This window comes from Centropristis striata, chromosome 23 (assembly GCF_030273125.1).
Source record: "Centropristis striata isolate RG_2023a ecotype Rhode Island chromosome 23, C.striata_1.0, whole genome shotgun sequence".
Taxonomy (NCBI): Eukaryota; Metazoa; Chordata; class Actinopteri; order Perciformes; family Serranidae; genus Centropristis; species Centropristis striata.
This window is the reverse complement of record NC_081539.1, coordinates 6,149,292-6,175,200: the sequence shown is the minus strand read 5'-3', so window position 1 is coordinate 6,175,200 and position 25,909 is coordinate 6,149,292. Positions and strand designations below refer to the sequence as shown.

At 39.7% G+C, this 25,909-nt stretch overlaps 2 protein-coding genes across 5 annotated transcripts in view; both read right to left on the bottom strand.

Moving 5' to 3' along the window:
• Positions 1–1,954: 1,954 nt before the first annotated feature.
• On the bottom strand, positions 1,955–11,847 carry LOC131962302 (la-related protein 4B-like). Of its 3 annotated transcripts, none has more exons than XM_059327283.1 (16): positions 11,554–11,847; positions 11,373–11,441; positions 10,790–10,934; positions 10,561–10,701; positions 10,420–10,468; positions 9,907–10,043; positions 9,497–9,600; positions 8,929–9,039; positions 8,509–8,760; positions 8,340–8,413; positions 8,052–8,246; positions 6,793–6,850; positions 6,583–6,711; positions 5,658–5,731; positions 4,595–4,661; positions 1,955–3,192 (listed from the first exon to the last, which is right to left on the bottom strand). In XM_059327283.1, the coding sequence occupies exons 1-16, from the start codon at positions 11,845–11,847 to the stop codon at positions 3,028–3,030; spliced, it is 2,064 nt and encodes a 687-aa protein (XP_059183266.1). In that variant the 3' UTR covers positions 1,955–3,027. The 3 variants fall into 3 exon arrangements, with proteins under 3 accessions (XP_059183266.1, XP_059183267.1, XP_059183268.1); XM_059327284.1 differs by having other exon boundaries at positions 8,340–8,410; XM_059327285.1 differs by lacking the exon at positions 11,373–11,441.
• A 9,063-nt stretch (positions 11,848–20,910) lies between these two features.
• The window catches only part of LOC131962057 (gamma-aminobutyric acid receptor subunit rho-3-like), an 87,387-nt gene continuing 82,388 nt past the window's right edge, over positions 20,911–25,909 (bottom strand). For both annotated transcript variants that reach the window (XM_059327012.1, XM_059327013.1), the window contains 4 exons: positions 25,628–25,780; positions 24,509–24,570; positions 23,380–23,511; positions 20,911–21,501 (listed from right to left, as the gene is read on the bottom strand). In XM_059327012.1, coding sequence (XP_059182995.1) covers positions 21,199–21,501; positions 23,380–23,511; positions 24,509–24,570; positions 25,628–25,780 — 650 coding nt within the window. In that variant the 3' untranslated portion in view covers positions 20,911–21,198. The remainder of the gene's footprint in view (positions 21,502–23,379; positions 23,512–24,508; positions 24,571–25,627; positions 25,781–25,909) is intronic.

Here is a 25,909-nt window from a genome sequence, read left to right as displayed (position 1 = left end):
GCAGCCCCTCAGTCAGTCAGAGCCGTTTGCAGCTTCTTGCCGCTGGTGTCACGTGACTGTTCGGAGGGAGGAGGCGGTGCGCGTCATCACCGGCAGGGGGCGCGCGACCAGCCCACCACACCTACCGACCTACCGCTCACAGTGACGGGGAGATTTCACCTGAGACACAGACCTGTTTTTCACATACAGTCATGGAAAAAATTATTGGGCCACCCTTGTTTTCATAATGATTATGGTTATTATGAAGAAAACCATAGAAAATGTCTAGATATCAGCTCTTAAATGAATCTATTTTTGCTATTTTTGTTGTTATCATTATATTTGTCCAAACAAATGTACCTTTAGTTGTACCAGGCATTAAAATGAACAAGAAATGGAAGAAAACAAGGGTGGTCTAATCATTTTTTTCCATGACTGTGGATTTAAAAAAAAAAAAAAATCGAATAAATAAATAAATCCTAAAAAGGTGAATTCAGTTCATTACTTGTCAAATAAATAACAATAACATTTTAGTTTTAAACAAGCTTTTGAAAGATGGTGGTCGAATACATTTTTTAAGCACTATAGATTAAAAAAAAAAAAATCGAATAAATAAATAAATCCAGAGCATGTCGTACAGTCATGGAAAAATGATTAGACCACCCTTGTTTTCTTCATTTTATTATTCATTTTAATGCCTGGTACAACTAAAGGTACATTTGTTTGGACAAATATAATGATAACAACAAAAATAGCTCATAAGAGTTTAATTTAAGAGCTGATATCTTTATCAGCTATATTCTGGTTATTATCAAGAAAACCATGGAAAATGTCTAGATATCAGCTCTTAAATTAAACCCTTATGAGCTATATTTGTTGATTGTTGGTTTCTATTTTAAATTAGGAAAAATAAGGGTCGAAAATAAAAAATAAAATGTCAAAATAATTGAATATTTTAATATTTGATAAATTACCATTTGGAAAAAAAATTGAATGCTAAATTCTATTTTAATAAACTTTTTTTTAAGTTTTGAGAACATTTAAATGACAGAAAAATTAAAATGTTGGTAATAATAAGGTCAGATAATGATACAATGTTAGTGAAATAAATACATATTAATAAATAAAAACTATTGAATTAGGATTATTTAAAAGCACTTCAATGTCAATTTGTTTTCATCTTATTTTTTCAGGACCAAACCTCTCCTGTACCTTCTGATTTAATGTCTGGGTCATAAAAAATGGTCACAAATCTTGTTTCCTCTGTGATCTTCCTGACTTAATTTGCCCAACTTCCTGCCAGAAGAAACACAGTAAGTTAAAACAGACAGAAAGCTGAGTGAGTTTGTGACCTATTTTTATTTGGAGGAAGGATAGGCCTGTTTGAAAACAGCAGATTAATCTTGTGTTTTTCTTTCTGCACAGTTGTATTTAATTAAGCAACATTTGGACAGTGACCTTCTTCTATTTCACAGATTGCCTGTCTTCTCCATTGCTCTGGCTGCTGCCTTTAAATGTGGTCATTTTCTATTGGACATCTGCATGTAGAAACTAAGCCCCAACAGAATAATGTGATTAATATCAAAGGTCAAGCAGCCTTTAATTAAGTCCTGTATGATTGGACAAGGCTAACGTGGCAGAGACACATAAGTGAGCATCAATTTGTCCGTCTAATACAGTGCATTTCATTAGTATTATTCATCACATTCATTAGGCCTATAGCCTTCCAGGAATCAAATCATCCTCATTGTAAACAAGTGCTGGGCCACATAATGAACTGTTCTAATGGGACTCATCTGCCACCTGCTGGCCATCACACAGAACCACACACAGGCAGGGCTGATACTGCAGCAGAGACTTTAAAGGTTGAATTAAAAAATAAAAAAAATGTTTTTTGTTTGAATGTAAAAGTGGATGAAAATCAGCAGAAGTCTGGTGGAGAAAAGCTGATTAATCAAGCTGATATATAAACACATTTTAACTTCAAAGGCACTTTAATATTTGTTCAGTAATATGTACATCTGTACAGACAAAATAACATGTGCCACAAACACGCCTGCTCTTTCTCCACGACAACTGTTTTACATTTAAAATTGTATATTTTTAAACAAAAGAGCATTGGATTCAGTACAATCAAATTCAAGTTCTCAAATACAGTTCAAGTTGTTAGTGCTGGAACAGTGAGGAAGTACCACACGCAGACAGAAGCTTGTTTCCTTTTTAACCCGTGTCCCAAACACAGAGGGGCACTGACTGGCTTTAACCCACAAGAGCACTCCTATAACATAAATAAAAGTACGACATAAATTAAATTCTAAAATGAAATTAAAAAAAGTCATGCAGAGAAAAGGTTTTGATACTCAGTGCCCTTCAGGGGGAAGAAACTTCCAAATTAAATTTGATTTCCTGGAAGATTAAATGAATGGTGAGGTCCGATCCTCCTCGTTCCATCACAGGCATCGACAACCCGCCCACGTCTCAACATGGAAACAAACTGGCCGTTCTAGTGCTAATATTTAGAGAAAAAGCATCATGTGTGCCCACAGCGGCCCTGCAGACTAAAGAATAACACAGATGTATGGAAAAACAATCATGGCAGAACGTCCTGTACAGTGAGAAAACACCAAACACACACAAACAGCAGGGAAAGACGAGCCGTCAGCAAAACAAGACGAAATCAAAACACGGCTCTCAATTAACTCATCGCAACTACAAACCAAGAAATAAAAACTAAAATTTGCAGATCAGCATTTACAGATTCTTTACAGCTTTCGCTCTAAAAACTGAAAAGTGAACCTAAACATCCTGAGCGGTGGGCGAGCCCAGAGCCTACTGGCCCGTCCCGTCCCGACCCAGCCAGCTGATGCTCGCTGTCACTTATCAGATCAAGACGTCAATTTAGTTGATTTGAAGGCTTTGGTGATTAATGCTTCACTCTGTACACACAGATTATTACTCTTAGCACACATGCAGCTGGTTGGTTTAAAAAGACAGAACAATAACACATTTTCAGCTTATATGAAACCCGTGAGACACCGCTCGCTGTGATCACCGTGGCGACAGAGCGGGCTCTGACACCTGGCCCGGGAAGGTGGGGACGAGCTCGGCCTCTGAAGGGGCGGGGTCAGCGGGCGGCGCCGGGTCAGCGGGCGGCGCCGGCTCGCTGGGCGACGCTCTCTGGCAGATCTCGGCGTAGCTCGGCCTCTTGGACTCCTGGCCAATCAGAGCACAGGGTGAGGTCAGAGGCTCTCACTGCTTCACACTGCTGCACTTTAATGGCTTTATTATTATTAGGAGCATCTCAATGCATCAGAATATGATGGAAAAGTCAAATAGCCCCAACCAAGTATTGAGCCATATAGATGGACATACTTTTCAGAGGCCAACATTTCCATATGAAACTACTTTTTAAAATTGTTCTTTTGTAATATTAATTTTTTTGGAGACAGTGAATTTTAGGTATTCATTAAATGTAAGCCATCATCATTATAATTAGAATAAATTAAATTAATTAAGACATGAAATGTTTCATTCTGTGTGTAATGGATCTATTTAATGTGTTATTTCCACTTTTTGAATTGAATTACTGACATAAATAAACTTTCTATGATATTCTAATTCATTGAGATGCACCTGCAGACTGATCTAATTATGCAATATCAGCATATAAAGATCTTCTCAAGTATTTAACTTTCCTCTCTATCCTGCATCAACATCCTGGGCTCAGAAAAGGCTTTTAGAAGATTTACCTAGTTATCTTTTTATTGTCAACTTTGGCTCTGCATGTAGAGTTTAGTGGATAAAACTGGCATCATTTCTGATTTTCACGATTGTTCGTGCTCATCAAGAGTCTTGATCAGTGCTACTCAAACATACAGTCATGGAAAAAATTATTAGACCACCCTTGTTTTCTTCAATTTCTTGTTCATTTTAATGCCTGGTACAACTAAAGGTACATTTGTTTTGACAAATATAATAATAACAACACAAATAGCTGATAAGAGTTTAATTTAAAAGCTGATATCTAGACATTTAACATGTTTTTTTATAATAATCAAAATATAATATAATCAACATAATCAAGAAAACCATGGAAAATGTCTAGATATCAGCTCTTAAATCAAACTCTTATGAGCCATTGTTGTTGTTATCATTATATTTGTCGAAACAAATGTACCTTTAGTTGTACCAGGCATTAAAATGAACAAGAAACTGAAGAAAACAAGGGTGGTCTAATCATTTTTTCCATGACTGTGTGAACCTTATACAGCATCAGAGGTCTGTAATAATGGAATTAAAATGCACTGAAATAAGTTGACCAACACTGAAAATATCTCATCTAAGATTTATGTGTAGTTTTTGGCCGTAAAACATCTTTGAGTGCACCAAAAAGTGTCATAGAAATCTGACTATAATATTGGTAATTAAAATGATGGAAGCATCTTGAGAGGAACTGGGCTGTTTTGGAGAGATTGGACATTAAACCTTTGATTATTAATGAATGAGTTAAATCTCAAGGAGTTAATGGTCAATATTGCAGCACAAACTGGAACATACAGTGAACTACAACATGATATTTTAAAGAGATAACACAAAGAGCACAAAGACGTCTTACTGTGCCTGGTTCCTGAAGCGGAGCTGGTTTGGCCTCGGTGCTCGACTCTGCACACTCCTTCAGATTCCTACAGAGACGAAAAAACAAACTCCATCACTGCACAGCTCTGACCAGCTGCCATGACAACTGCAAAACTGATGAAAGTCAAAGGAACAATACTCCGACAAGTTTCAGCCAGAAGCCGTGGATGGCTTCATGATCATTTTCTGCCCACAATAAATATGAAGGCTATTATTCTGGGAGTGTCAGAGTCTACGGTGCACCGATTCTTTGACCCTTTATAACATATACACTCTAAAGTCACTGTTTAATATGAATTGATAATCCATTAGAAAATTTTAAGGTATTTTCTGACATTTTAGGGACACTGAGTTAAATTCATTACCGTAACACATTTGTAAATATAAATAAAAAACAACGAAAAGGGTTTTTTCCTCTTTTTTCTTTGGAAAGCACTTAAATATGCTCAAGGGTAGCTGGTATCACCAAAATGTATTTTATTAAAATATACACATATTTTAATTCAAACAATTCTATCATTACCGTAACATTTAACCATTTTTCTCATGAACTTTCATTCAGATTTGGTTCTTTATACATTGTTAAAAACATTATGTTTGATTATATTCTGTTAAATTATATATTTTTAAACAAATGTATATTTATTTTTAGTAAGTTTATTAAATATTTATTGTATATACGTGTGGGGGAACCATGACATTTTTATCTGGATGCATTACGGTAATGGATTTGTGAATCAAAAATATGTTTAAAAATATAGAAAATATTATTTTAACACAAAACAATGAATTGTGCCTCATTATGGCTATATTGCTAATTCATATAAAAGTGAAATATATTTAGTTTAATAAAGTATGTCCTTATAATCTTCACAGACAGAACTTAGACTGGCTTCATGAGAATCACCCAGCTGTGCATGCTGCTGCTTTCCAGTAAACTGATAAAAGTACTAATTTAAAGTATGCTACACCCAGATACATACAAGGTATTTTGAGATGATGAAGAGCTGGTGCAGAGGTGAATCACTCTCTGGGATACTTACTGCTCTAAGACTGGCTCAGGCTCTTCTGACACTGCTGGCACAGAAGCACACGGGCTGCTGTGTTTCACTGGAGCCTGACAGAGAACAATGTTAAGGTGTTAAATAGGAGACACTACAGAAACATACAGGATCATCGGTTTACTTATAGATATCACTATGACCAACCTCCACGGTTTGTTATTTACATTAAGACAAGACAAGACATTTTTTTTTGCATTACAAGTTTTCTGAAACTGTGTGAACTCATTAAATATGCACTCATTTGCATATATATTCAAGACGTAAATCTGAACGTTGGATTAAGCAAATTTCAAAGTTATTATTCTATTTTGTGGATATATATCAATTCAAAGTTTATTACAGAAGGACATTGGGATATCTGCTTTTATGATTTCATTAATCAGAAAATACTGTCAAAAGCCACAAGAAAACTTTTAGGAACAAAATGTTCTATAAATCAGGTTATGAATGATTGTGAAAACATTCAGAATATAGTTAGGAGTAAAACTGGTCAGTTTGGTGCAGGTGAATGCAGCTGAAGCAACAACAATATGGAGCATGTAAAACATGTAATATTGTGCAGGAGAGTGGGAGCGTTTACAGTGTTACACGCTGCAATAGAATGATAACTTTAAGTGAATTTAGGAGAAATCTACAAAATATAGTAAAATATACACCGCAATGTTTGTTTTAGATGTTTGATTTTGCCACTATTCTGAAAGTGACATGTTATGGGACGAAAACAGCCTCAACAAAGCCTCAAAATTGCAGGATGAAAAAATGATGTTTTTGCCTGTAGAGTCGCCTTATGTATAAGAAAAGACTCTGTTACCTTATTGAGCATGACACTCAGATGATCAGTTTCTGTGTGTGTGTGTGTGTGTGTGTGTGTGTGTGTGTGTGTGTGTGAGAGAGACTTGGTCACCTTGACATTGGTTTTAGCTGCAGGTGCCGTTGCCATGGCAGTGTTTGCAGGAGGAAGAGGAGGGAAGCTGGTCAGGCCGAGCTCAGGAGGAGGAGTCGGCTGACGGGCAGGCGAATGACTTTGTGCATTCTACACACACACACACACACACACGGTCAGTACAGTGCCTAACGATCTTTACCAACACTCAATCACTCACAGGTTACTTACACGATTGTGTCCCGCAGACCTGCCGTTCTCTCTCCTCCTCTGGTTGAAGTTTCCTCTCCTTCAGAAACACACAGCAGACAGAGATGTCTCATTAATTAAAGCGTCCTGTACTGTAGAGTGTCTGTGTGGGAACATGGGGCTACATGTGTGCACATTTAAAGGATTATTATCATGTCCAGCTGCTGTTTCTCAGAGCAAACCTTCAGTGTCATTAACAGCAGAAACTCTTGGGCTATAAATGACTCCCTACATGGCAGCAGCCTTGGCTGTAACTATGGCAACGTCTTGATGATTAAGTATAATTCAGGCATAAACCCCAAAATTTACCAGCTGTCACTTTTACCGTCATTTTCATTTTATTGTGTTTGCAGTTTGATGATTTGTTGGCTCGACTGTTTTCTGTTTGTGTGAGGACATTTTCATTTGCTTATTTTCCGGCTGAACGCTGTTGATCCTGTCCTCTGATGCTGCTGAGGTGAATTTACCTCCTTTTAAGAGCAGTTAGATTTTTTCATCTGCAAGTGCTCCCACATTGAGTGGCGTATTTGACTGTTTGGGCTGCTGTGAAAGCTGTCTGTTGAACCTTTCAGTGCAGACCTCAGGTTCATATTTTAAGATAGATTTCTGTTTTACAGCATTACATAAAAACGACATTCCTCATCCAGTTTCTACCTTCATCATGATGACACGCAGCATGGTGCACTTGTTTCTTAAAGGTTAATATTAAAATAAGATGAAGATATTCCCTTATTAGTCCCACAGCAGGGAAACTCAGTGAACACACCATGCAAGAAGCAGCTCCACCTGTCAGTCCTGGGATTTAAACCGGCAACCCTCCAGTTACAAGCCAGATTCTCTAACCCCTCGGCCACAGACAGTTAACACGACAAACATAAATTAAAGAGCTGCCTGACCTGCTGTCAGCAGTTAGAAGTTAATTTCCCTGTGTGTTCATGTAGCACTGATGACTCAGGATGACACAGTAAAAACTCTCAGATCAGTGAGCTATCATCCACCTCACTTCATGTTTACACCTTTCTATTTTAGTAATATGTCAGTGTGTACAGTGTTAAATTAATCTTTAATATTCCTCCTTGGTTCGTTAATAGAAATGTGAAACAAGCAGAAACCTCTGGGGCTGAAAAATTAAGCAAAGGTGGAAGTTCCAAAAACGACCTTAAAGCAAACTGTCCAGGTAGCTCAGCATGTGAACTATATCAGCTGTAGAAGTCATATGACAAGACGAGCTGTGGAGTTACCTTCCCCGATCAGAAGTGGGCGTCGGCTCTGTCCGTCCTCCTCGGCCCTGACGGCGCGCATTGCCCCGCGACCGCCCTCGCCCCGGCTTCATGGGAGAGGAGGGCCGGTCCACTGGAGACGCCTCAGACGGGTTGGAGGAACCGTTCTGACCGGACTGCCAGCGCTCTCCAGAGTTTGACCACCTTGAGCCTCTCCTGGAGAATAATTAATAATAACAATATAAATACTTTCACAGCTGATAACTGGGTTTCTTTCTTATAACATTTAGTGATTTGAAGAGTAGCTACCTCTGCCTGTGAGGGTTGTGAGGTTTGAAGTTGGCGAATCCGTTCATGAAGTCGTTCATCAGTGTTTGATGCTGCTGAAGAAAACAATAACAGCTAAATCCACCTGCTCATGACAAGATAACACACGTCTGATGTTGATGCAATTATAAATACTACAACTTGGACTGACCTCGGCACACTCTGGGTACCCTGCAGCAGCAGCAGAGGCCCACGCCTCGCTGGAGAAGTCGTAGAGCTGCTGGGTGGGGCAGGGCTGCTGGTAGGTGTTTGGGGGGAAGAAGGAGCTGAACTGATCCAGCTGAGCGGGTCTGTAGCCATTTTTTGGAGCAAAGGAAGTAACCGCCATGGTTTTGGCCTTTATCCTCACCATGATCGGCTTTCCCTTAAACTCACGGACCTCTTCTCTCAGGTACTTGTAGGCCTGTTGAGGCGCAGAGACAGCAACGTGATTCTCTGAAGCCTTTTGTTTTCCAGTCATACATGTTACACTACTATCTATTCTGATCAAAATGTCTAAACTACCAGCATCAAAAGGATTACTTCAGTAATCAGACGTGATGAGAGCAAAGCATGTTTGATTGTATTTCACCTGTTGTGCGTCGGCTTCCGAATTGAAAGTGACGAACCAGTTATCGTTGCTCACAAACTCACAGCTCAGGAACTTTGGCAGGTTCTCGGCATCAAAAAGAGCCTCCACCTCCTGCAGGGTAACAGCAATGTCAGACACATACAAACAGAGGAGAGGAAACAAGGAGAGGAGAGGAGAGAAGAGAAGAGAAGAGAAGAGAAGAGAAGAGAAGAGAAGAGAAGAGAAGAGAGAAGAGAAGAGAAGAGAAGAGAAGAGAAGAGAAGAGAAGAGAAGAGAAGAGAAGAGAAGAGAAGAGAAGAGAAGAGAAGAGAAGAGGAAACAATGAGATAGGAGAGGAAATAAGGAGAGGAAACAAGGAGAATAGAGGAGAGGAAACAAGGAGAGGAGAGGAGAGGAGAGGAGAGGAGAGGAGAGGAGAGGGAAAAAGGAGAGAAGAGAGGAAAAAAAGGAGAGAGGAGAGGAAACAAGGAGAGAGGAGAGGAAAAAAGGAGAGAGGAGAGAAAAAAAGGAGAGGAAACAATGAGATGAGAGGAGAGGAAAAAAGGAGAGGAGGAGTTGTGGTTCTTGCCTCTCGGGGTGTGGTGTTGGGGATCTCACGTAGGATGACGACACATCGACTCTGCTGAGGTCGAACCTTCTGTCCACACGGAGACAACTGGACGAGTGGCAGGGCTGTCAGCCAATGAGAGAAGAGAATGTCTCAGGACAACAATAATCCACCTGTATCACTCTCACTTTAAAATCTTTCTTCAGTTCTTTAACGTTTGGAATGTATCAGAAAAAGATCAGAGCAGAAAACGGTCTGATCGTATAAATGTCTGTAAAGAGATATTACATTGATTAGTGATGGAATGGAAATCTAACAAACAATTAAAAACTAATAGCAGAAACTACTCAGAGAATGAGATGACCAACATTATGCTGCTGGTAAAGTCAAATCAATCAATCAGACACGCAGACGCAGAAATAGACACTGACATTTCAGGATGTCTGAGATGAGGTCCAGGTCCGTGCTGAGACTCTTGATCTTGTCGAGGCTGGCCAGAGTTGCGATGGAAACGTACTGATCGCTGTCCATCTGAGAGTTGAGGTACAGGTCGTTGCCAAGGTGCTCCCTGTGGAGGGACAGAGGAGAGAAGAGTCTCTACTGAGGAATGTTTGGAGAGGTTACCCGAGGTTATGACATGACGCACATGTTGGACCACATTCCAACAAAACAAAGAATTGTATTCATTTCCCTGACAGGCGAAAGGAAATTTGAAAAAAAAAGGCTTGTTGTTATTATTATTATTATTATTATTATTATTATTATTATTACAGTGTTGGGGGCACAAAACACAGAACCAATCCCTGTTTTTTCAGAGCATTGGTACATCTTGTACTTTGTTTTTATGCTGACTCAGCATGTTTTTATTTCATATCCTCAGCTATAATACTAAATATTTTTGGTATGACTTCCGTTAAGAGGAATGGTGAGCTGTGAGTTGTTACCTGGTCAGGCAGGACTCCAGAACGGTCCTCAGCTCTTCTGTGGCCTCATCTGGAATTACAGGAAGTCATTACCCAATTTGATTGGTGGTGAAACATAAAGTTAATCTAAACTGTAAATAAACAACTAAAGTGAGCTGATACCTGGGACAGGTGGGTCTATGAGCTCTCCATTAACTACCGGAGCTTCTGCAGGCAGCGTCTGGTACTCCAACGTGCTGGGATCAGCTTCCACCACAGCCTCCACCACGCCCACGTTCTCTAGCTGGAATTCTGCTTCATATCCTAAAAATCAAGCCCACAGCATCTCACCACCAGGCCATAACCATGACGTGCATTCAGACGATAACATTCATGCAGTCACCCAGCCTACCTTCCTGATTGGTCAGATCGTTGGGGAACTGCAGCCATGGCTGCGGAGCCTCAAAGTATCCTGCGGTGCCGGGGACGTCCAGGTTAAAGTTGGGATTGGTCCATGCTTCAGCATCAGGGTTAAGGCTGGGGGCAGCAGCAGGTCCCTGCAACAAAGACACAATGTGCGCAGTTCAGAAAGGGTGCAAAACATGAGTGGCAGTTTTTTTTTTTTAATATCAATATTATAAATAGCTTGTGTGTTTAGGTTTTTTCATTTAATCTATATATTCTAACGCTCAAATGTGTATGAATAAAATCCACAGAACTAAATGGTCAATGTTAAAACAGTAATGCAGAAGAAAACATCTTACTACAGATGTTCTCTCAGATATAAATCACATTCTAGCTGATTCACCTCTGAGCAAACTTAACTCTGATATCTCAAGGCTCTCTTACAGGAAGTCTATGTACGCACATTACTGCTAGTTCTTTTCCTTTTCTATCTCGTTCTTACTGACTGCGACTGTGTATCAAGGATGTCTGTGTGAACAATGACCACTCGTTATGTAACATCTTTGTAAAGATAGAATTAAAAACTCTGCCTGCTTCAGATCCAGGAGTGGATGTTTAGTGCTGACCTGCTCAGTCTGACCAGCCAAGTCTTTCTTTCCCTGACAGAATCACATAAAAAATACTTTTTTTAATTAACTGAATGCTTTCACTGAACCCAACTGCCTCACATGTGAAGAACCCAACTGCCTCACATGTGAAGTGAACACTTACAGACTGAGAGCAGTCTGTGTGCCAGTCCCACACACAGGGTCCCTGAGGCATCACCGTGCTGTAGGGATAAGCTCCCAGCAGAGCCATGGAGGGCTGCAGCTCGGAGACCAAGGCTGGGATCTGCTCCACGTCGCTGCTCGTTTTGCTGTCTTCCTGGCTGGGCTCGGTGTCACACGCACCCTGGGCCCACCCACTGCAGGGCCCCTCCAGACCCAGCTTGATCCAGGGGTGGGGGTAGAGGTGGCAGACGGAGTCCACGTCCTCTCCCAGCAGCTCAGACACCATCTCCCTCATCCCTCCTTCTCTCTCTCCCTCCTCAGCGGTGGGCGACGGCTCCTGACCCAGGAAGTGAATCTCGTATGACGGAGTTGAGGCGTAAACGTCGATTTGACCGGGTCCACAGGGATCACAGGGTCGTCCTCCTCCTGTTCCAAATCACAGGGTTTGTCATCGGCACAGCTGAAGTCATTAGAGACCACGTATGACTCGGCCGGGACACTTTGGGCCGGTGGGGCACACATTTCCCTCCTCTAACATGTGGATCTTCATCTCATTCATCTCCTCTGAGTTAATTCCATGTGATGAGTCTCCAGGTGGAGGCACACAGTCAGCAGTGTCGTGGTGCAGGCTGATGTCGACTTCAGGCTCCTCACAGTCAGAGGAGACACTGGGGGGTGAATAGTTGTTGGGGTTCAGAGGCTGTTTGAGGAGTGTGTGGGTGCTCTTCTACTGTATCTGCAGATTCACACTTGATTGGCGGATCAATCAGAGTCCCCTGTGCAGCTGTTGTCTCTTCTCCTTCCTCATATGCATGAATAAATACTTCCTCTGGCGGATCTACCTTCAGTTGGGTTTCTCTGCATTCAGCTTCAGTCTGTGGAGAGAAACTGTGCTCACCTTCCTCAGGTGTTGTGCACGGAGACGAGGAAGTAGTATCAGAAAGCCCACTTTCAGCAGCAGTGATGCTCGTATTGGCAGCCATAAAGTCTCCACAGTGGCCTGACAACAGGTGACTTTTGTCATCACTCGTCTCTAGGTGAGAGGCGTTTTGGGCTGTTTCAGGTAAAACATCTGTAACGTCGCCTCTCTCAACGTGCCCGCTGCTCTGACAGATTTCTGGTTGTGTGACAGCCTGTCTGTCATCTCCACTCATGAGGCCGTCCTGAAAAGGCTCGTCTGTCATCACGGCACCTTCAGTTCTCACAGCAGAACTGTCATCAAACCTGTCCTCACTGTGCTCAGACTCAGTGAAAGGAGCTCCTTCACTGGGAGGCTTAATGCTGCTCAATTCAAAAGTTGGATCGTTTGAATTGACGTCTAATTTGTCGGATGTGATGGAGTCACACTGGTGAGATGTGGTTGTTAAGTCTGAGAGAGGTGTCGGATCAGTGTGGCAGGAGAAAGCAGTCAGTTCAATAGGCAGAGATGACACAGCTGAGACAGTGGAGACTGAGGACACCTCGGTGAGAGTCGTCTCTGTTCCACTGTAACTGACGTCTCCCTCCTCACTGTGGCCGCTGCAGATACTCACAGGGACAGCCTCGCTCTGCAGGGACAGCTTATCCTGCTCCATCTGTCCTCCAGACAGAGGCAAAACAACCTCCTCCTTGTGGAGCGCTTTGAGGTTGAGGTCAAGCTGTAAAGAGCTGGGGCTCTGACTGACGGGATCCAGTTCAGGAGTTTGAGCTGGCAGTTGTGAACTTTGTATGTTCTGCTCATCCAGAGGATTAAAGTCAGGATCAACACTCTGACCCAGCTCCTCCTCCTGGAGTCTGACCACTGTTTCCTCTGTGGCTCTGACGACCCCACCTGCTGCCCCGTGGTCCCCCAAGTACACACTCTTTTCCTCTGAACACACACTCTCTCTCTCCTCTGATCCCTTCAGCGTCTCACCCTCCACATGTCCACTTCCATCTGTGTGTGGCATCATCAACTTGTCGTCCCTGGATCCATGCGTGTCCTCTGCAGCTGTCTGGCGCTTCACATCTTCAGGCTGAGAGCCGTCTGCTGTGGACGCCTGAGGTGCCTCGCTGTTTATTTGATTGCTGGACGGGGGCGGCGGGTCACAGGGGGGGTGGGCCAGCTGTGGAGGGACAGGATGGGGTGAGCTGGTCTCCTGTCCTGACACTGAACTGTCCGAGTGTGTCTGTGGCAGGACGCTGGAAGTCAGTTCTGCAGCGTGTGATTGTGCTGCAGCTGGTTCCTCATCATGTGACAGGATGGTCATTTTAGATGCAGTGACACAGAACTGGTCACAGCCTGTGGATGCCTCTGTGGGTGACTGGCTGAGTGGAGAAACCACTATGTAGGGCAGAGCAGCTGCTTCTTCCTCAGCTGTGAGCTCTGAGTGTGTTGCTCCAGCTGTTTGGGATCGGCAGTGAACGTGCTCATGTTCAAGGTCGTCGGCGTCGATGGAGCATATGCTGTAAAAGCTCCGCGTCCTCGTTTCAAAACCTTGACCTAGTGTGGTTGTGACGACACACACTTCCTCCTCCTTCAGCTGGGCTCTGGGGGACTCCAGCTGTGTCTCCTGATACTTGCTGACCAGTTGTGGCGGCGGCTGGTCACCTGACACCTCCCTCACTGTGACGTCTCCCTGGCAGTCAGCAGAGGGGAACCCGGCGGGAGCTGACCAACCGTTTTCCGGGTTGTGCTTCTCCCATCTGGGAGCGAATTAAACCACAAAGCCCTGAGCGTGGCATTATCCAAAATCTTCTGTTTGGCGGACTGCGTGTGGCCACCTCCATATAGGGCGCCGGTCCACAGCTGGGCCTCGCACCATGTGTCACGCCTGGCTCTGTGTCCGTGTTTGTATGTATGTTTGTGCTGGTTGTGTTAATAATAGCTCCCTTCTCCTCGTGAGTGCTGCCTGGTTTCAGGTCCCTCTCATTCCGCTCGGTGCCGTCCCCGCTGACCACGGCCGCCTCCGTCACAACTTTGTTGTCCAGTTCTGGATGTCTGTCCTCATCTTTCGGAGGCTTGCTGTGGGCCGGTCCGTCCGCCACACATGTCCCCTCTTCGTCCAAGCACACATGCTGAGCTACAGCCGCAGCGTGCTGCCTGACCCGCTCTGTCACCTCATTGAGCCCATCGTGGAGCGGAGGCTGTAACAGACTGCTCCTCTCACTCTGCAGCCCGGGGTTGAGCTCCTTACTAAAGCAGCACCCCATCTTCTCCGGCCTAAAGTGGGAATAAAACACAAAGCTGCTATGGCCACACACACTGAGAGCCTACACAACACAAGACAAAATCATGAGCGGCTCCTCACGATGGCTCAGCCACATGCAGAAAGAGAAAAGAGCCTCTGCTCCCCCCTGCTTCGCCCCTTCCCCTTCCCTCCCCATTCTCCCCTCCCCTGCCCAGAATAGCAAATGTGAAGGAGCTCACATGTCCCTGCCACTCAACACAGGGCTTCACTCCACTTCATGTGTGTGTGTGTGTGTCATTGGATGTATGTGGGAGCCCTAGTTAGGCTACAGTTTGAGAGGGGTCAGCACATGGCCCGGCAGCCACCAATCACAGAGCAGTAAAGCAGCCGTGTCCACTCCTCCCTCTCCCTCCCTCAAACTCCCCCTGCTCCCTCCCGTCCCTCCATTCACTCCTCTCTCCCTCCCACTGATACCTTTCCCTTTGACTTACATCAGTTTTGCCTTCGTTGCTTCATCCCCCCTCTGCCCCCCCCTCACAAGGCCACTAGCCCCCCCCCCCCCCCCCCCCCCCCTCCCCTTAGGCAAGAGATTACTGTGTAGCTGTGACACGAACGTAACAGTCAGTTATTGTCTTTTGTTTTAAAATAACATATTTATCAAATTCACCCTGAGAGGTAAGATAAATACCTTTTACACAATATGGCAGCCATTTATGGACTATTATACTAAATATAATCCCATGAAAAATTAACAAATGTAAATTTTAGAAAAATTGACATCCTCCAAGTTGTATTATTAATATTTAAATCTCTTTCTTTTATTTGTAAACCTTATTTTTATATTTGATTTGACTCCACCTAGGGTTTTTTTTTTTTTTGTTGTTGTTTTTTATTGCTTTTATTTTTCTACTATCATTCTGTTCTTTCGTGTTGAGTTCAAGCATAAATGAACATGTACCTTCTTTATTTTTGTATGTGAACGAAAGAAAAAAAAGTTTTAAAAAAACAAAAACAAATAACATTTATATAACCATAACTTCTTTATATTGTTATTTCTGTCTTTTTTTATTTTGTTTTCCACATTAAAAGTTTTTTTTCCTTATTCACATGGAGGCTCTGAGGATAGAAGGTGTTGTATTAAGACCATAAAGATTTTCGATTTAATTAATAAATAGCAACACAGACTTGACTTTTTCAAACAAAATCTGGTTTCCATATCCAGATCTGACAGTTAAGTTAATTTAATTCAAGCTCACATATAGTGAAAAGAGATCTGGGTTTTTCTGTTACTTTAGATATTATCTAGATGTATAGGTATAAGTAACGCAGTGAGGAATAATGTTACAGTACCTGGTAGACGTCGTAGTATCCAGGTCCCAGCACTCCCAGCGTTAATGGCACCTGTAGATCGGCTGGACACAGTGGATTCCACTCTGAAGTCATGTGACTGGATGGATGGAGACTGTGGAGAGAAGGAAATGAGTCACAGCACCAGCTGGCACGATGGAAACACTGCAGCAACGAGATCACTTACTGTGGACTAAAACTGGAAAATAATGCTGTAAAGTCAAACAACAGAATCATAAACTTTTGTGCAGCTGCCATCTACAGATTCACTTCACTACTTCTGTTACTCATTAAAACTTTTCTTTGTCAATGTCAAACACAGATCTATGCCAATCACAATTCACCAGAGAGAGAAAATTAAATCAGTATTTTGGTGGTATTTTAGTTTGTTGGGCTTAAGGACTTTTTAAAAAAGTAATCAATTGGTTTTTCTGTTTATTCACAAACAAATTAATGTTGAATAAAAGCCACACACACAGACTGTTTGAATAACATCAAAACAAACTGGTATTTACAACATAAATTGGACCAGACAAGTGTGGTGACCCGAACCAACATCATTAGTCAATTATAAGATTTGAAAAAATTGATCTGAAACAATTTAAACATTCGTTTACATTGTTTACTCAACAAAAATGATTAACATTGGCTGACTACAGCTTCTTAAATGTGAATAAAAACAGAGTTCATTGTTGATTTACATTTAATATTTTTCTTAGTTTGGGCCTGTTGTCTGGATAAACAGACATTGTATTGACTTGACAATAAATCTAAATCATCACCAGGATAAAGGATTATGATATTAATCAAAAGTTGCAGCCCCAGCAATAACACAACAGTTCATCTCATTCATAGTGCTCCTTTTTCACAAGGTGACTAATGTGAAATGTGCAAGTAAACTGTCTCACCAAAATTATTTTAACTAGACATAAGGCTGCAAATTTGGAAGAGATAAAGATCCCAGACCTTAGTCTATGAAATCAGCATCACTGGAATACAATTAACTGTATACACCTGTACAAAAACATACCGCATTTTATTATTTTAGAGGAAATGTACATATACATTTACTTTACATCACAATCCAACCCAGCTTAAATTACACTAACTGTATAAAACAGTGAAATTCCCCCAGATTCAAAATGACAAACATCTTTTCATTATGTTCAGAATAACGGTTTCTTCCACAAGAAGAATATTAAACCAGATAGAAGGATCATCAAATTAAAGTGTGTAAATAAAACAGTTAACACATTATTTCTCAATAATTCCTTATTTTTATAACTGTTATATCAGTTAGTGTCAGATAACATGTGTCTTTATCAACAAGCACAGCTACAAAAACAGCAGAGCCTGCATTAAAAACAGCTAAGCTTGTTCCACAAGTTTCTATTATTTCTTTCTTTCTTTACTTACATGTATTTTTTTTTAACTTTGTCTATTTACAATTTATGTCAGTGGCTGTATATGTTTGTCTATGTTCGGATGTTTGGGCAGTTATCTGTGTTGTCTCATGGGTGGATGTTGTACAAAAAAAATCAAAAATGTTCCTCCTGTACAGTGAACACATGCTTTGTCATCAATAAAAATACCATTGAAAGAAGGAAGAATTAATCTGATGTTTGCTTTCTCTTTAGTTGAGATGAGGGAAGAGGGGCCAAGTTTGAATGTTGTGTTTACAAAAAGTTGGCGACCATTTCTGCACAGTATTTCTTAAAGTCAATGAATGTAACATTTAACCATCATTGTGAGATGCTGTACTTTGTTCTGCATCAATATCACATGGAGTTAATGTTAGTTAGCTGCTAAAAAAAACATGACAGAGGTCATAAAGAGTTCATGAGAAAGGGTGTGCTAGGGAAATAAAAAAAACGTACATTTCTCATACATTTTTGGCCCATCAACAACTTTCCTGACTTCCTGAAATGTTATTTACATGTTACATTATACAGGGACGGCTTATTATAATAATAATAATAATAATAATAATAATAAATCTTATGTTGGTTGTTAATTTTATGTACATATTGAGATTGAAAGCAATGCCCTCCACATTTCTTTTTCTTTTTTTCTCTTTGTTTTCTTTATAACTTAGCCCTACTTTTTATGTTCTCAATGGGTGTGTGTGTGTGTGTAGGTGTGTATATGTGTATGTGTGTGCATGTGCGTGTCGGCGTGTCGGTGGGTGTGCGCGCGAGTGTGTGTGTGTGTATGTATAGATATATGAATGTATTTTCTGTTCTACTTAATCTCTTTTTCTATTCTTTTATTATTGGTAATAGTATTTCTAATTTGTTATATGTATTGGATTATCCCTGTGTGTGTGTGTGGGGGGGGGGGGGGGGGGGGGGGGTGGTATGGGGAAATAATCGAAAAGGACTTGTAAACTATACAAACAAAAGTCAAAGAAAATGTGTTTGAATGTCCTTTGAAATAAAAAAGATTTAACAAAAAAAAAAAAAAAAAAAAAAATACAGGGACGGCTGGTTTGACTAAGGAGAAGCGAATGACGTCACACTTGACCGCAGTACGTTAGCTAGGTTGACTTACTAACAATCAACTTTTTCCCCCATTCAAAATGACTTAAAACAGGCATTTAAACAATACATTTTTGCAGTAGAATTGGTGTTAATAAATACGCATAAAAAGTGGCTAAAACGTTCCAAATTACCGCTGTGTCTGTTTTTTAACGTTCCTTTTCAGCTCGGAGTAGTTCTCTTACCGTTAAGTCAGTTTCCTCGGTTGATAAACTGACTTAACTTAGTTTGTTAGCATTAGTTGGTGAAAAACATTTCTACAAATATTAGTCAGGCTAACCGAACTGTTCACATTTCATCTACCGGAACATATAAACGGTATTTCAGTCGAAAACCAGCCGCTAACGGAGCCTCTGGTCCCGCTAACCGTTAGCTGTCTACCGTTAGCCTCCTAACGTCCACAAACCGAACAATAACAATAAAAACAGAAGCTAACCGTTAGCTGTCTACCGTTAGCTAGCCTCCTAACGTCCACAAACCGAACAATAACAATAACGGTAAAACAGAAGCTAACGGTTAGCGCTAATTAAAAGCTAACCTGCTAATATAAATCATCTTTAAGCTGTTTTTTTTAAAAGAGGACCGTGTTAAAGAGTTGTTTTATTAATAAACGTGCGTCAGGAACTCACCTGTCACCTGTCTGTCACCTGTCACTCCTGCTGCGCTGAAGACACCTGGTTGTCTCTCTGGCGGTGTGTTTGCGGGACTCTCTCCGCGATCAGACAAACCGACGTCAACGGAAATTTAACGACAATATAAAATAATACACGTGTCATTACCTATGACGCGCACTTTGTAGTTGCTATGGAAACTTTATAACTGTTAAAATACAATTTCAATACATTTATTATAGGATGTTTTTTTATTTTTATTATTTATCACAGGATTTTACACACTGAGGTCATGTCACCGCAAACGCATCTCCCACCAACCACTATATATAAAAATATATATGTAAAAAAAAAATATATATATATATCATATATATATTAATGTATATATTTATATATATATATCCTATAAAAAAGAATATATGTATGTGTGTGTATATATATATACATACATATGTATATATACATATATATATAAATATATACATATATATATAAATATATACATATATATATAAATATATACATATATGTATATATAAATATATATATACATATATATAAATATATATATATATATATATATTATTTTTTAAATAAACCAATCTAGATTTCTAAAACTATTATCATTATTATTATTTTTCGTGATTTTTATTCAATAAACTGTTAAAATGAAACAACTCCACTTATTGGAGGGATTTTTTCTTTTTTAGAAATACTGAAGTTATCATGAGTCCCTAAACACATCTCCCACCAACCATGATATATATTTTTTATTTTTTTACAGGAAAATTAAAAAAAATCTAGATTATTCAAAATGTATTCAGTGAACCGCTAAAATGTAACTACTTAAATCAGATGACTAACACCCCCCCCCCCCCCTTTCCCATGGGTTTTTTTTTTATTTAAAACCCATAAAATCTACAAATTAAAATATTTAAAGTACCGCATACATGCAAGACTGTAATAAGATTTTATAAATAAATTATTTTAAATTATTTAAAAAATAAATTAAAACATTTCTATATTCTTTTGATTACTAGTTTTTATCCTTTTTTTATTCAGGCAGTTGAATGTTCACTTGTACTTCACATTTTATTTCACAACTCAGTTTCAAGGCCGTCTCTATTCTGCCAGGAGAACTATTTCTGGGGGAATAGTTATGTTACTCAAAATGTATTAAAATCTAAATATAAAAAGTCCTAAAATCAAGTACAAAAAATGCATATTATGCATGCAGCACACATAAATTCACTTTTACATCCTCATGAACAAGATAAAAATTTAATGAGAACAGAAACTAAAGTACATTTACAGAAGTTCACTCATCATTCAGCAAAAAAAAAAAAAAAAGTAGAGTATTCCTCCCTGCAGCTGTGCAGTTAAACACACTTTAGAAAGAAGAGCTTTGAGTACAGTCATGGAAAAAGTTATTAGACCACCATTGTTTTCTTCAGTTTCTTGTTCATTTTAATGCCTGGTACAACTAAAGGTCCATTTATTTGGAAAAATATAACGATAACAACAAAAATAGCTGATATCAAGAAGAGAAGAGCTGATATCTAGCCATTTTTCATGGTTTTCTTGATAATAACCAGAATCATTATAAAGGAAACCATGGAAAATCTCTATATATCAGCTCTTAAATTAAACTCTTATCAGCTATTTCTGTTGTTATCATTATAATTGTCCAAACCAATGTACCTTTAGTTGTAGCAGGCATTAAAAATGAACAAGAAATTGAAGAAAAAGGGTGGTTTAATAACTGTTTCCATGCAGTTTAAGATTAGAGTCACACATTCATTCTAAAAAAAAAAACAAATTAGGATTTGCGACTCAGGATTAATCCGCTCCCAGGAGACAAATGTCAGGGCGAGATAGTGCACAGTCCGAGGAGCTGGAGTGCTTTTAACCCGGTGAAGCCGGAGCTGAAGCAGCTCTGCAAAGTGGCCGCAGAGCCCCGAGGAGAGCAGAATCTCCCAGCATGCTCTCTGCTGCTGGATCAGGAGTACAGGCTCCAGTAGATGGTGTTAAACAGCAGGTAGGACAGCGGGAACGCCAGGCGGGAGTACGAGTCGATCATGTAGCTGTTGCTGACGAACAGGTCCACGTTCTCACGCACGGAGCGCTGCCGGCGGAGGCGGGTTCCCTCCGTGGGCCGGATGTCCGGGGACTGGGCCGGCGTGGCCAGGGGGTCAGAGGTCAGGGTGGGCGGCATGCGAGAGAACGGAGTCAGCTCGATGTCGTTGTCGTGGAAGCAGCCGTCGAAGGCCATCGCCTGGCTGGCGTTGAAGGTGGACGGGATCTGAAACACAACATGAAGTCATGGAAAACATTAATAGACCACCCTTGTTTTCTTCATTTTCTTGTTCATTTTAATAACAGTTTAATTTAAGATCTGATATCTAGACATTTTCTATTGTTTTCTTGATAATAACCAAAATCATTATCAAGAAAACCAAAATGTCTAATGGAAATGGAAATGGCAAATGTCTAGATATCAGCTCTTAAATTAACCCTTTGGGGTCTGATATACCACATAATATTTACTATACCCATGTTTGGTATTTGGTATTTTCTTAGCACAACTTCAGCATGATCTGAAAATTATTTTTCCACTTTAACCCAGTTTATAAACCCTTTGGAGTTTGGGGCTATTTTGATGGGTTTTGACTATTTTTCATTCTGCCTGTATAAACAACTTAAAAATTGTTGGTATAATTTTTATCAACACAACCTCACCAGATTATTATTTTGTCATTTTGACTTACTGGATCAACATTTTGAACAAAAAACACACACAAAAAATACAAAAACCACACACAAAAAAAAACACCCCACGAAAAACATACATTAAAAAAACACAAAAAAATGACAACAAACAGAAAAACACAAAAAATCTACAAAAGCACACAAAAATTGCAAGAAACACACATAAAACACACATGAAAACACACAAAAATCATGTCATGCTCCAGCGCTTTCATGGACTCCAGAGGGTTAAACTCTTATCAGCTACTTTTGTCCAAACAAATGTACCTTTAGTTGTACCAGGCATTTACCAGGCATTAACATGAACAAGAAATTGAAGAAACAATGGTTTAATAATTTTTTTAATTTATCTTTACACATCCTCTGATGAAATGTTGAGGACAATTTTAATTTCATTTAATATAAAGCTGCTGTAATCAATATTTTTCTACTAAAAAGTAATGAAATGTCTGAGCTGCATAGGCCTGTCACGATAACTACTATATCGACTTATCATTCAATATATAAAAATGGACACGATAGTTTTTTCTGGACTCAATAAATTGTTGTTTACATGTGTGACTTTTTGTGTTTTTTTTGTTGTGTTTAAAGCATCTTCTCCCCTAGCACAAGAAGACAACTCTACTCCTTAAAAGAATTGTCACTAGCACTTATTACTGCACTAACGGCTCTTATTGCACTATTCCTTGATTGTTCTCCTTTTTTCCTGTAAGTCGCGTCTGCTAAATGACTAAATGTAAATGTTTGTTGTTGTTTTTTCCGGTTGTTTTCTGTATTTATTAATTCATTTTGACTGCTGTTGTTTGCTTTGTAAAAAAAAATTATAATAAAAATAACAGAAATAATAAAATAAATTTAAAATGACTTAAATATAAACAAAATTATTATTATTATTTATTTTATTTTTTTTAAAGATTATTTTTTTGGCATTTTTATGCTTTATTGAAAGTGATAGAGTGAAAGGGGGTGATAGAGGGGAAGACATGTGGCAAAGGGAGCTCAGGCCGGATTCGAACCGGCTCCACCGCAGCAAGGACTCAGCCTACATGGTAAGTGCTCTACCGGTGTGAGCCACCGGGACGCCCCAAATTATTCTTTTTTAAATAGTCAAAGCTCAAATGTAATACACTGTTGGATAGCTTCATATTTTTGCAGTGCCTCATCATTTTCTCATATATTTTCTATGTAGAAACTACATTTGTAAAATAACTACAGCTTCAGATAAAGTGCAGATACCTTGAACTGCAGAAGTGTGCAGAACTTCAGTAAATGTACTTAAATGTAAATGTCTGACTGTAATGACTCAGTTTGTCCACTAGAGGGAGACATTGAGTTAAACATGTTTCTCTCTCTGAGTGTTGCTGTGAGCTGTAATAATAATAATCCCCTCTGGTTCCCCTGAGCTGCTGACCTTCCCCCTCTTCATCTTCCTCATCTCCTCCAGAGTGGTGCAGTAGTTCACCGCCGCGTATTCGATCACAGACAGGAAGACAAACAGGAAGCTGGTCCACAGGTAGATGTCCACCGCTTTCACGTACGACACCTGGACAACACACACACACACAAATCAGACACACACACACACACCTGATGAAAGGAAGCAAACACTGTGCAGAATGTTGCACCTTTAAAGTTCACAGACAAACAAACATCAGACTATTGAACACACTAATAAAACAGTGGGGGTTGTGTGACAGTTTTCCTCCTCAGCAATGTTTTAGCCAACAAAGATCACATGCAATGCATCCTGGTACATGTACGGTCATGGAAAAATTATTAGCCATTTTTTAATCATTTTCATCCTGCCTGTACACACCACTTAAAAATGTTTAAATGCCATGGTTTTTTTTTCAGCACAACCTCACCTATATGACCTAAAAATAATTGATTTTTTATTCTGACTTACTGGATCAACATTTGGAACCAAAAAGAAACACAGAAAAACCAACATAAATGTGATCTTGTGATTGTGTGTGATCCTGTCATCCAACTCTGGTTTTTATTCTAGTGGGACTCTATTTTATTTGTGTAATGTGTGTTTAACGTAACAATTTTGGTCATTTTGTGTCTTTCTGTGTCTTTTTTTTAACTTTCAGAACACTATCATGCTCAACAAATAATTTGAAATGTTGCAAATGTGAACAAAGGTTGCAAATCTAACATATAAGAGGGTTCCATCCAGTTCTATCATCTTATACTAAATATATTTGAGCTTGTCTCCAGTTTTACTTGGTATATCATCATCAAACTGAAACTGGCCTCATGGAGTTTACAGCCAGAACTTTAGAGGTAAATTTACAGTAGGGCTCCACGCTGCTTTGTTTTCTAGTCTTGATGTCATGAAGAAGTCTGGATTTGGAGCTTTTGGAGACTCCAGAGGGTTAACTCTGTGAGCAAGAAAAATCCAGTTTTCTCAGTAAACACAGCACACACTGAGGCATTTATTGCTACAATCTACTAAATTTACCATCAAAATGATTGTATATCATTATAAAAAGGAAAATGTCCCTGAGACTTGTAAAGACATGGAGAGCTGTTACCTGAGGCATGGAGGAGGACACTCCGGTAATGATGGTGGACATGGTGAGCACGGTGGTGATACCTGCAGGAGGAGAGAGCAGCAGCTGTTTCTGTCTGCAGACACAACAACAACAACACAACCTCTGACACTTTCAGAGAAATCCCTTTAAATACAGAAAGTTTTGTGAGTGATGGTGAGGTAGACATGTCAGACATGTTTTCTGACAAATATAGCACTAACTTAGGGCTGGGCGATATATCGATATAAAAAATATGTCGATATATTTTTAAATGCGATATGGAATTAGACCATATCGCATACATCGATAAAGTTAAAAAAATGTCTTTCTTTATATATAAATGCTGCTCTCACTAGGGTTTGTCATATTTAGTTCTTTTGTAATGTTTGTAATTCTTTTCTTTTATAAATATATTTATTTTAGAAAAAGATTGACCTATTCTATTTCATGGGCTATTTTTATTTATTTAAATGTGCACTTGATGGAGCTTTGGTTTTAAAAAGGTACTCCTGTTGTTATACAGTATTTATGTTCACTTAAATAAACGGTTTCAATAAAACTACTTGTGACATGTCATATTTAGCTTTGACTTTGACTGAACATTTGCTCTCACTTTGCAATAAAAAATATTGGAATATATATCGTATATCGATATTCAGCCTAAATATATCGGGATATGACTTTTGGTCCATATCGCCCAGCACTACACTAACTTTCACCAAAGTCTGTTCAGAAACTGCAGGAATTTGTCAACTTTCAAGCTTCTAAAATCCAGATTTTTAAATATTTGTTAATTTTGATTAGTAACAAGACTTAAAACAGTTTAACACCAGTGCAATACCATTTAAGAGCTGATATCTAGACATTTTCCATGGTTTTCTTGATAATAACCAAAATCATTATGAAGAAAACCATGGAAAATGTCTAGATATCAGCTCTTAAATTAAACTCTTATGAGCTATTTTTGTTGCTGTCATGATATTTAAAAAAAATGTACCTTTAGTTGTACCAGACATAAATATGAACAACAAATTGAAGTAAAAGGGTGACTGTATGTCCCACAAAAACCTGGTCCAAACAATGTTTTTTGTCTTGGTTAATATTAATGCATGTTGTTACCCAGGGAGACGCGTGCAGGCACGGCCCTGCGGTCGATCCAGAAGGAGACCCAGGACAGGACCACCATCAGCATGGTGGGGAAGTACGTCTGCAGCATGAAGAAGAAGATGTGCCTCCGCAGGATGAAGTTAATGAACAGACGGTTGTACCAACCTGACGGAAAGAGAAAAAAAGAGACATAAATATGCTGAATTCAGGCTTTTTACTAGATGTTTAACCTTGTTGCAGGGATTTGTTCACAAACAAACTGTTGAAGCAGAATGTTCCCTAAAACTGAAGCTC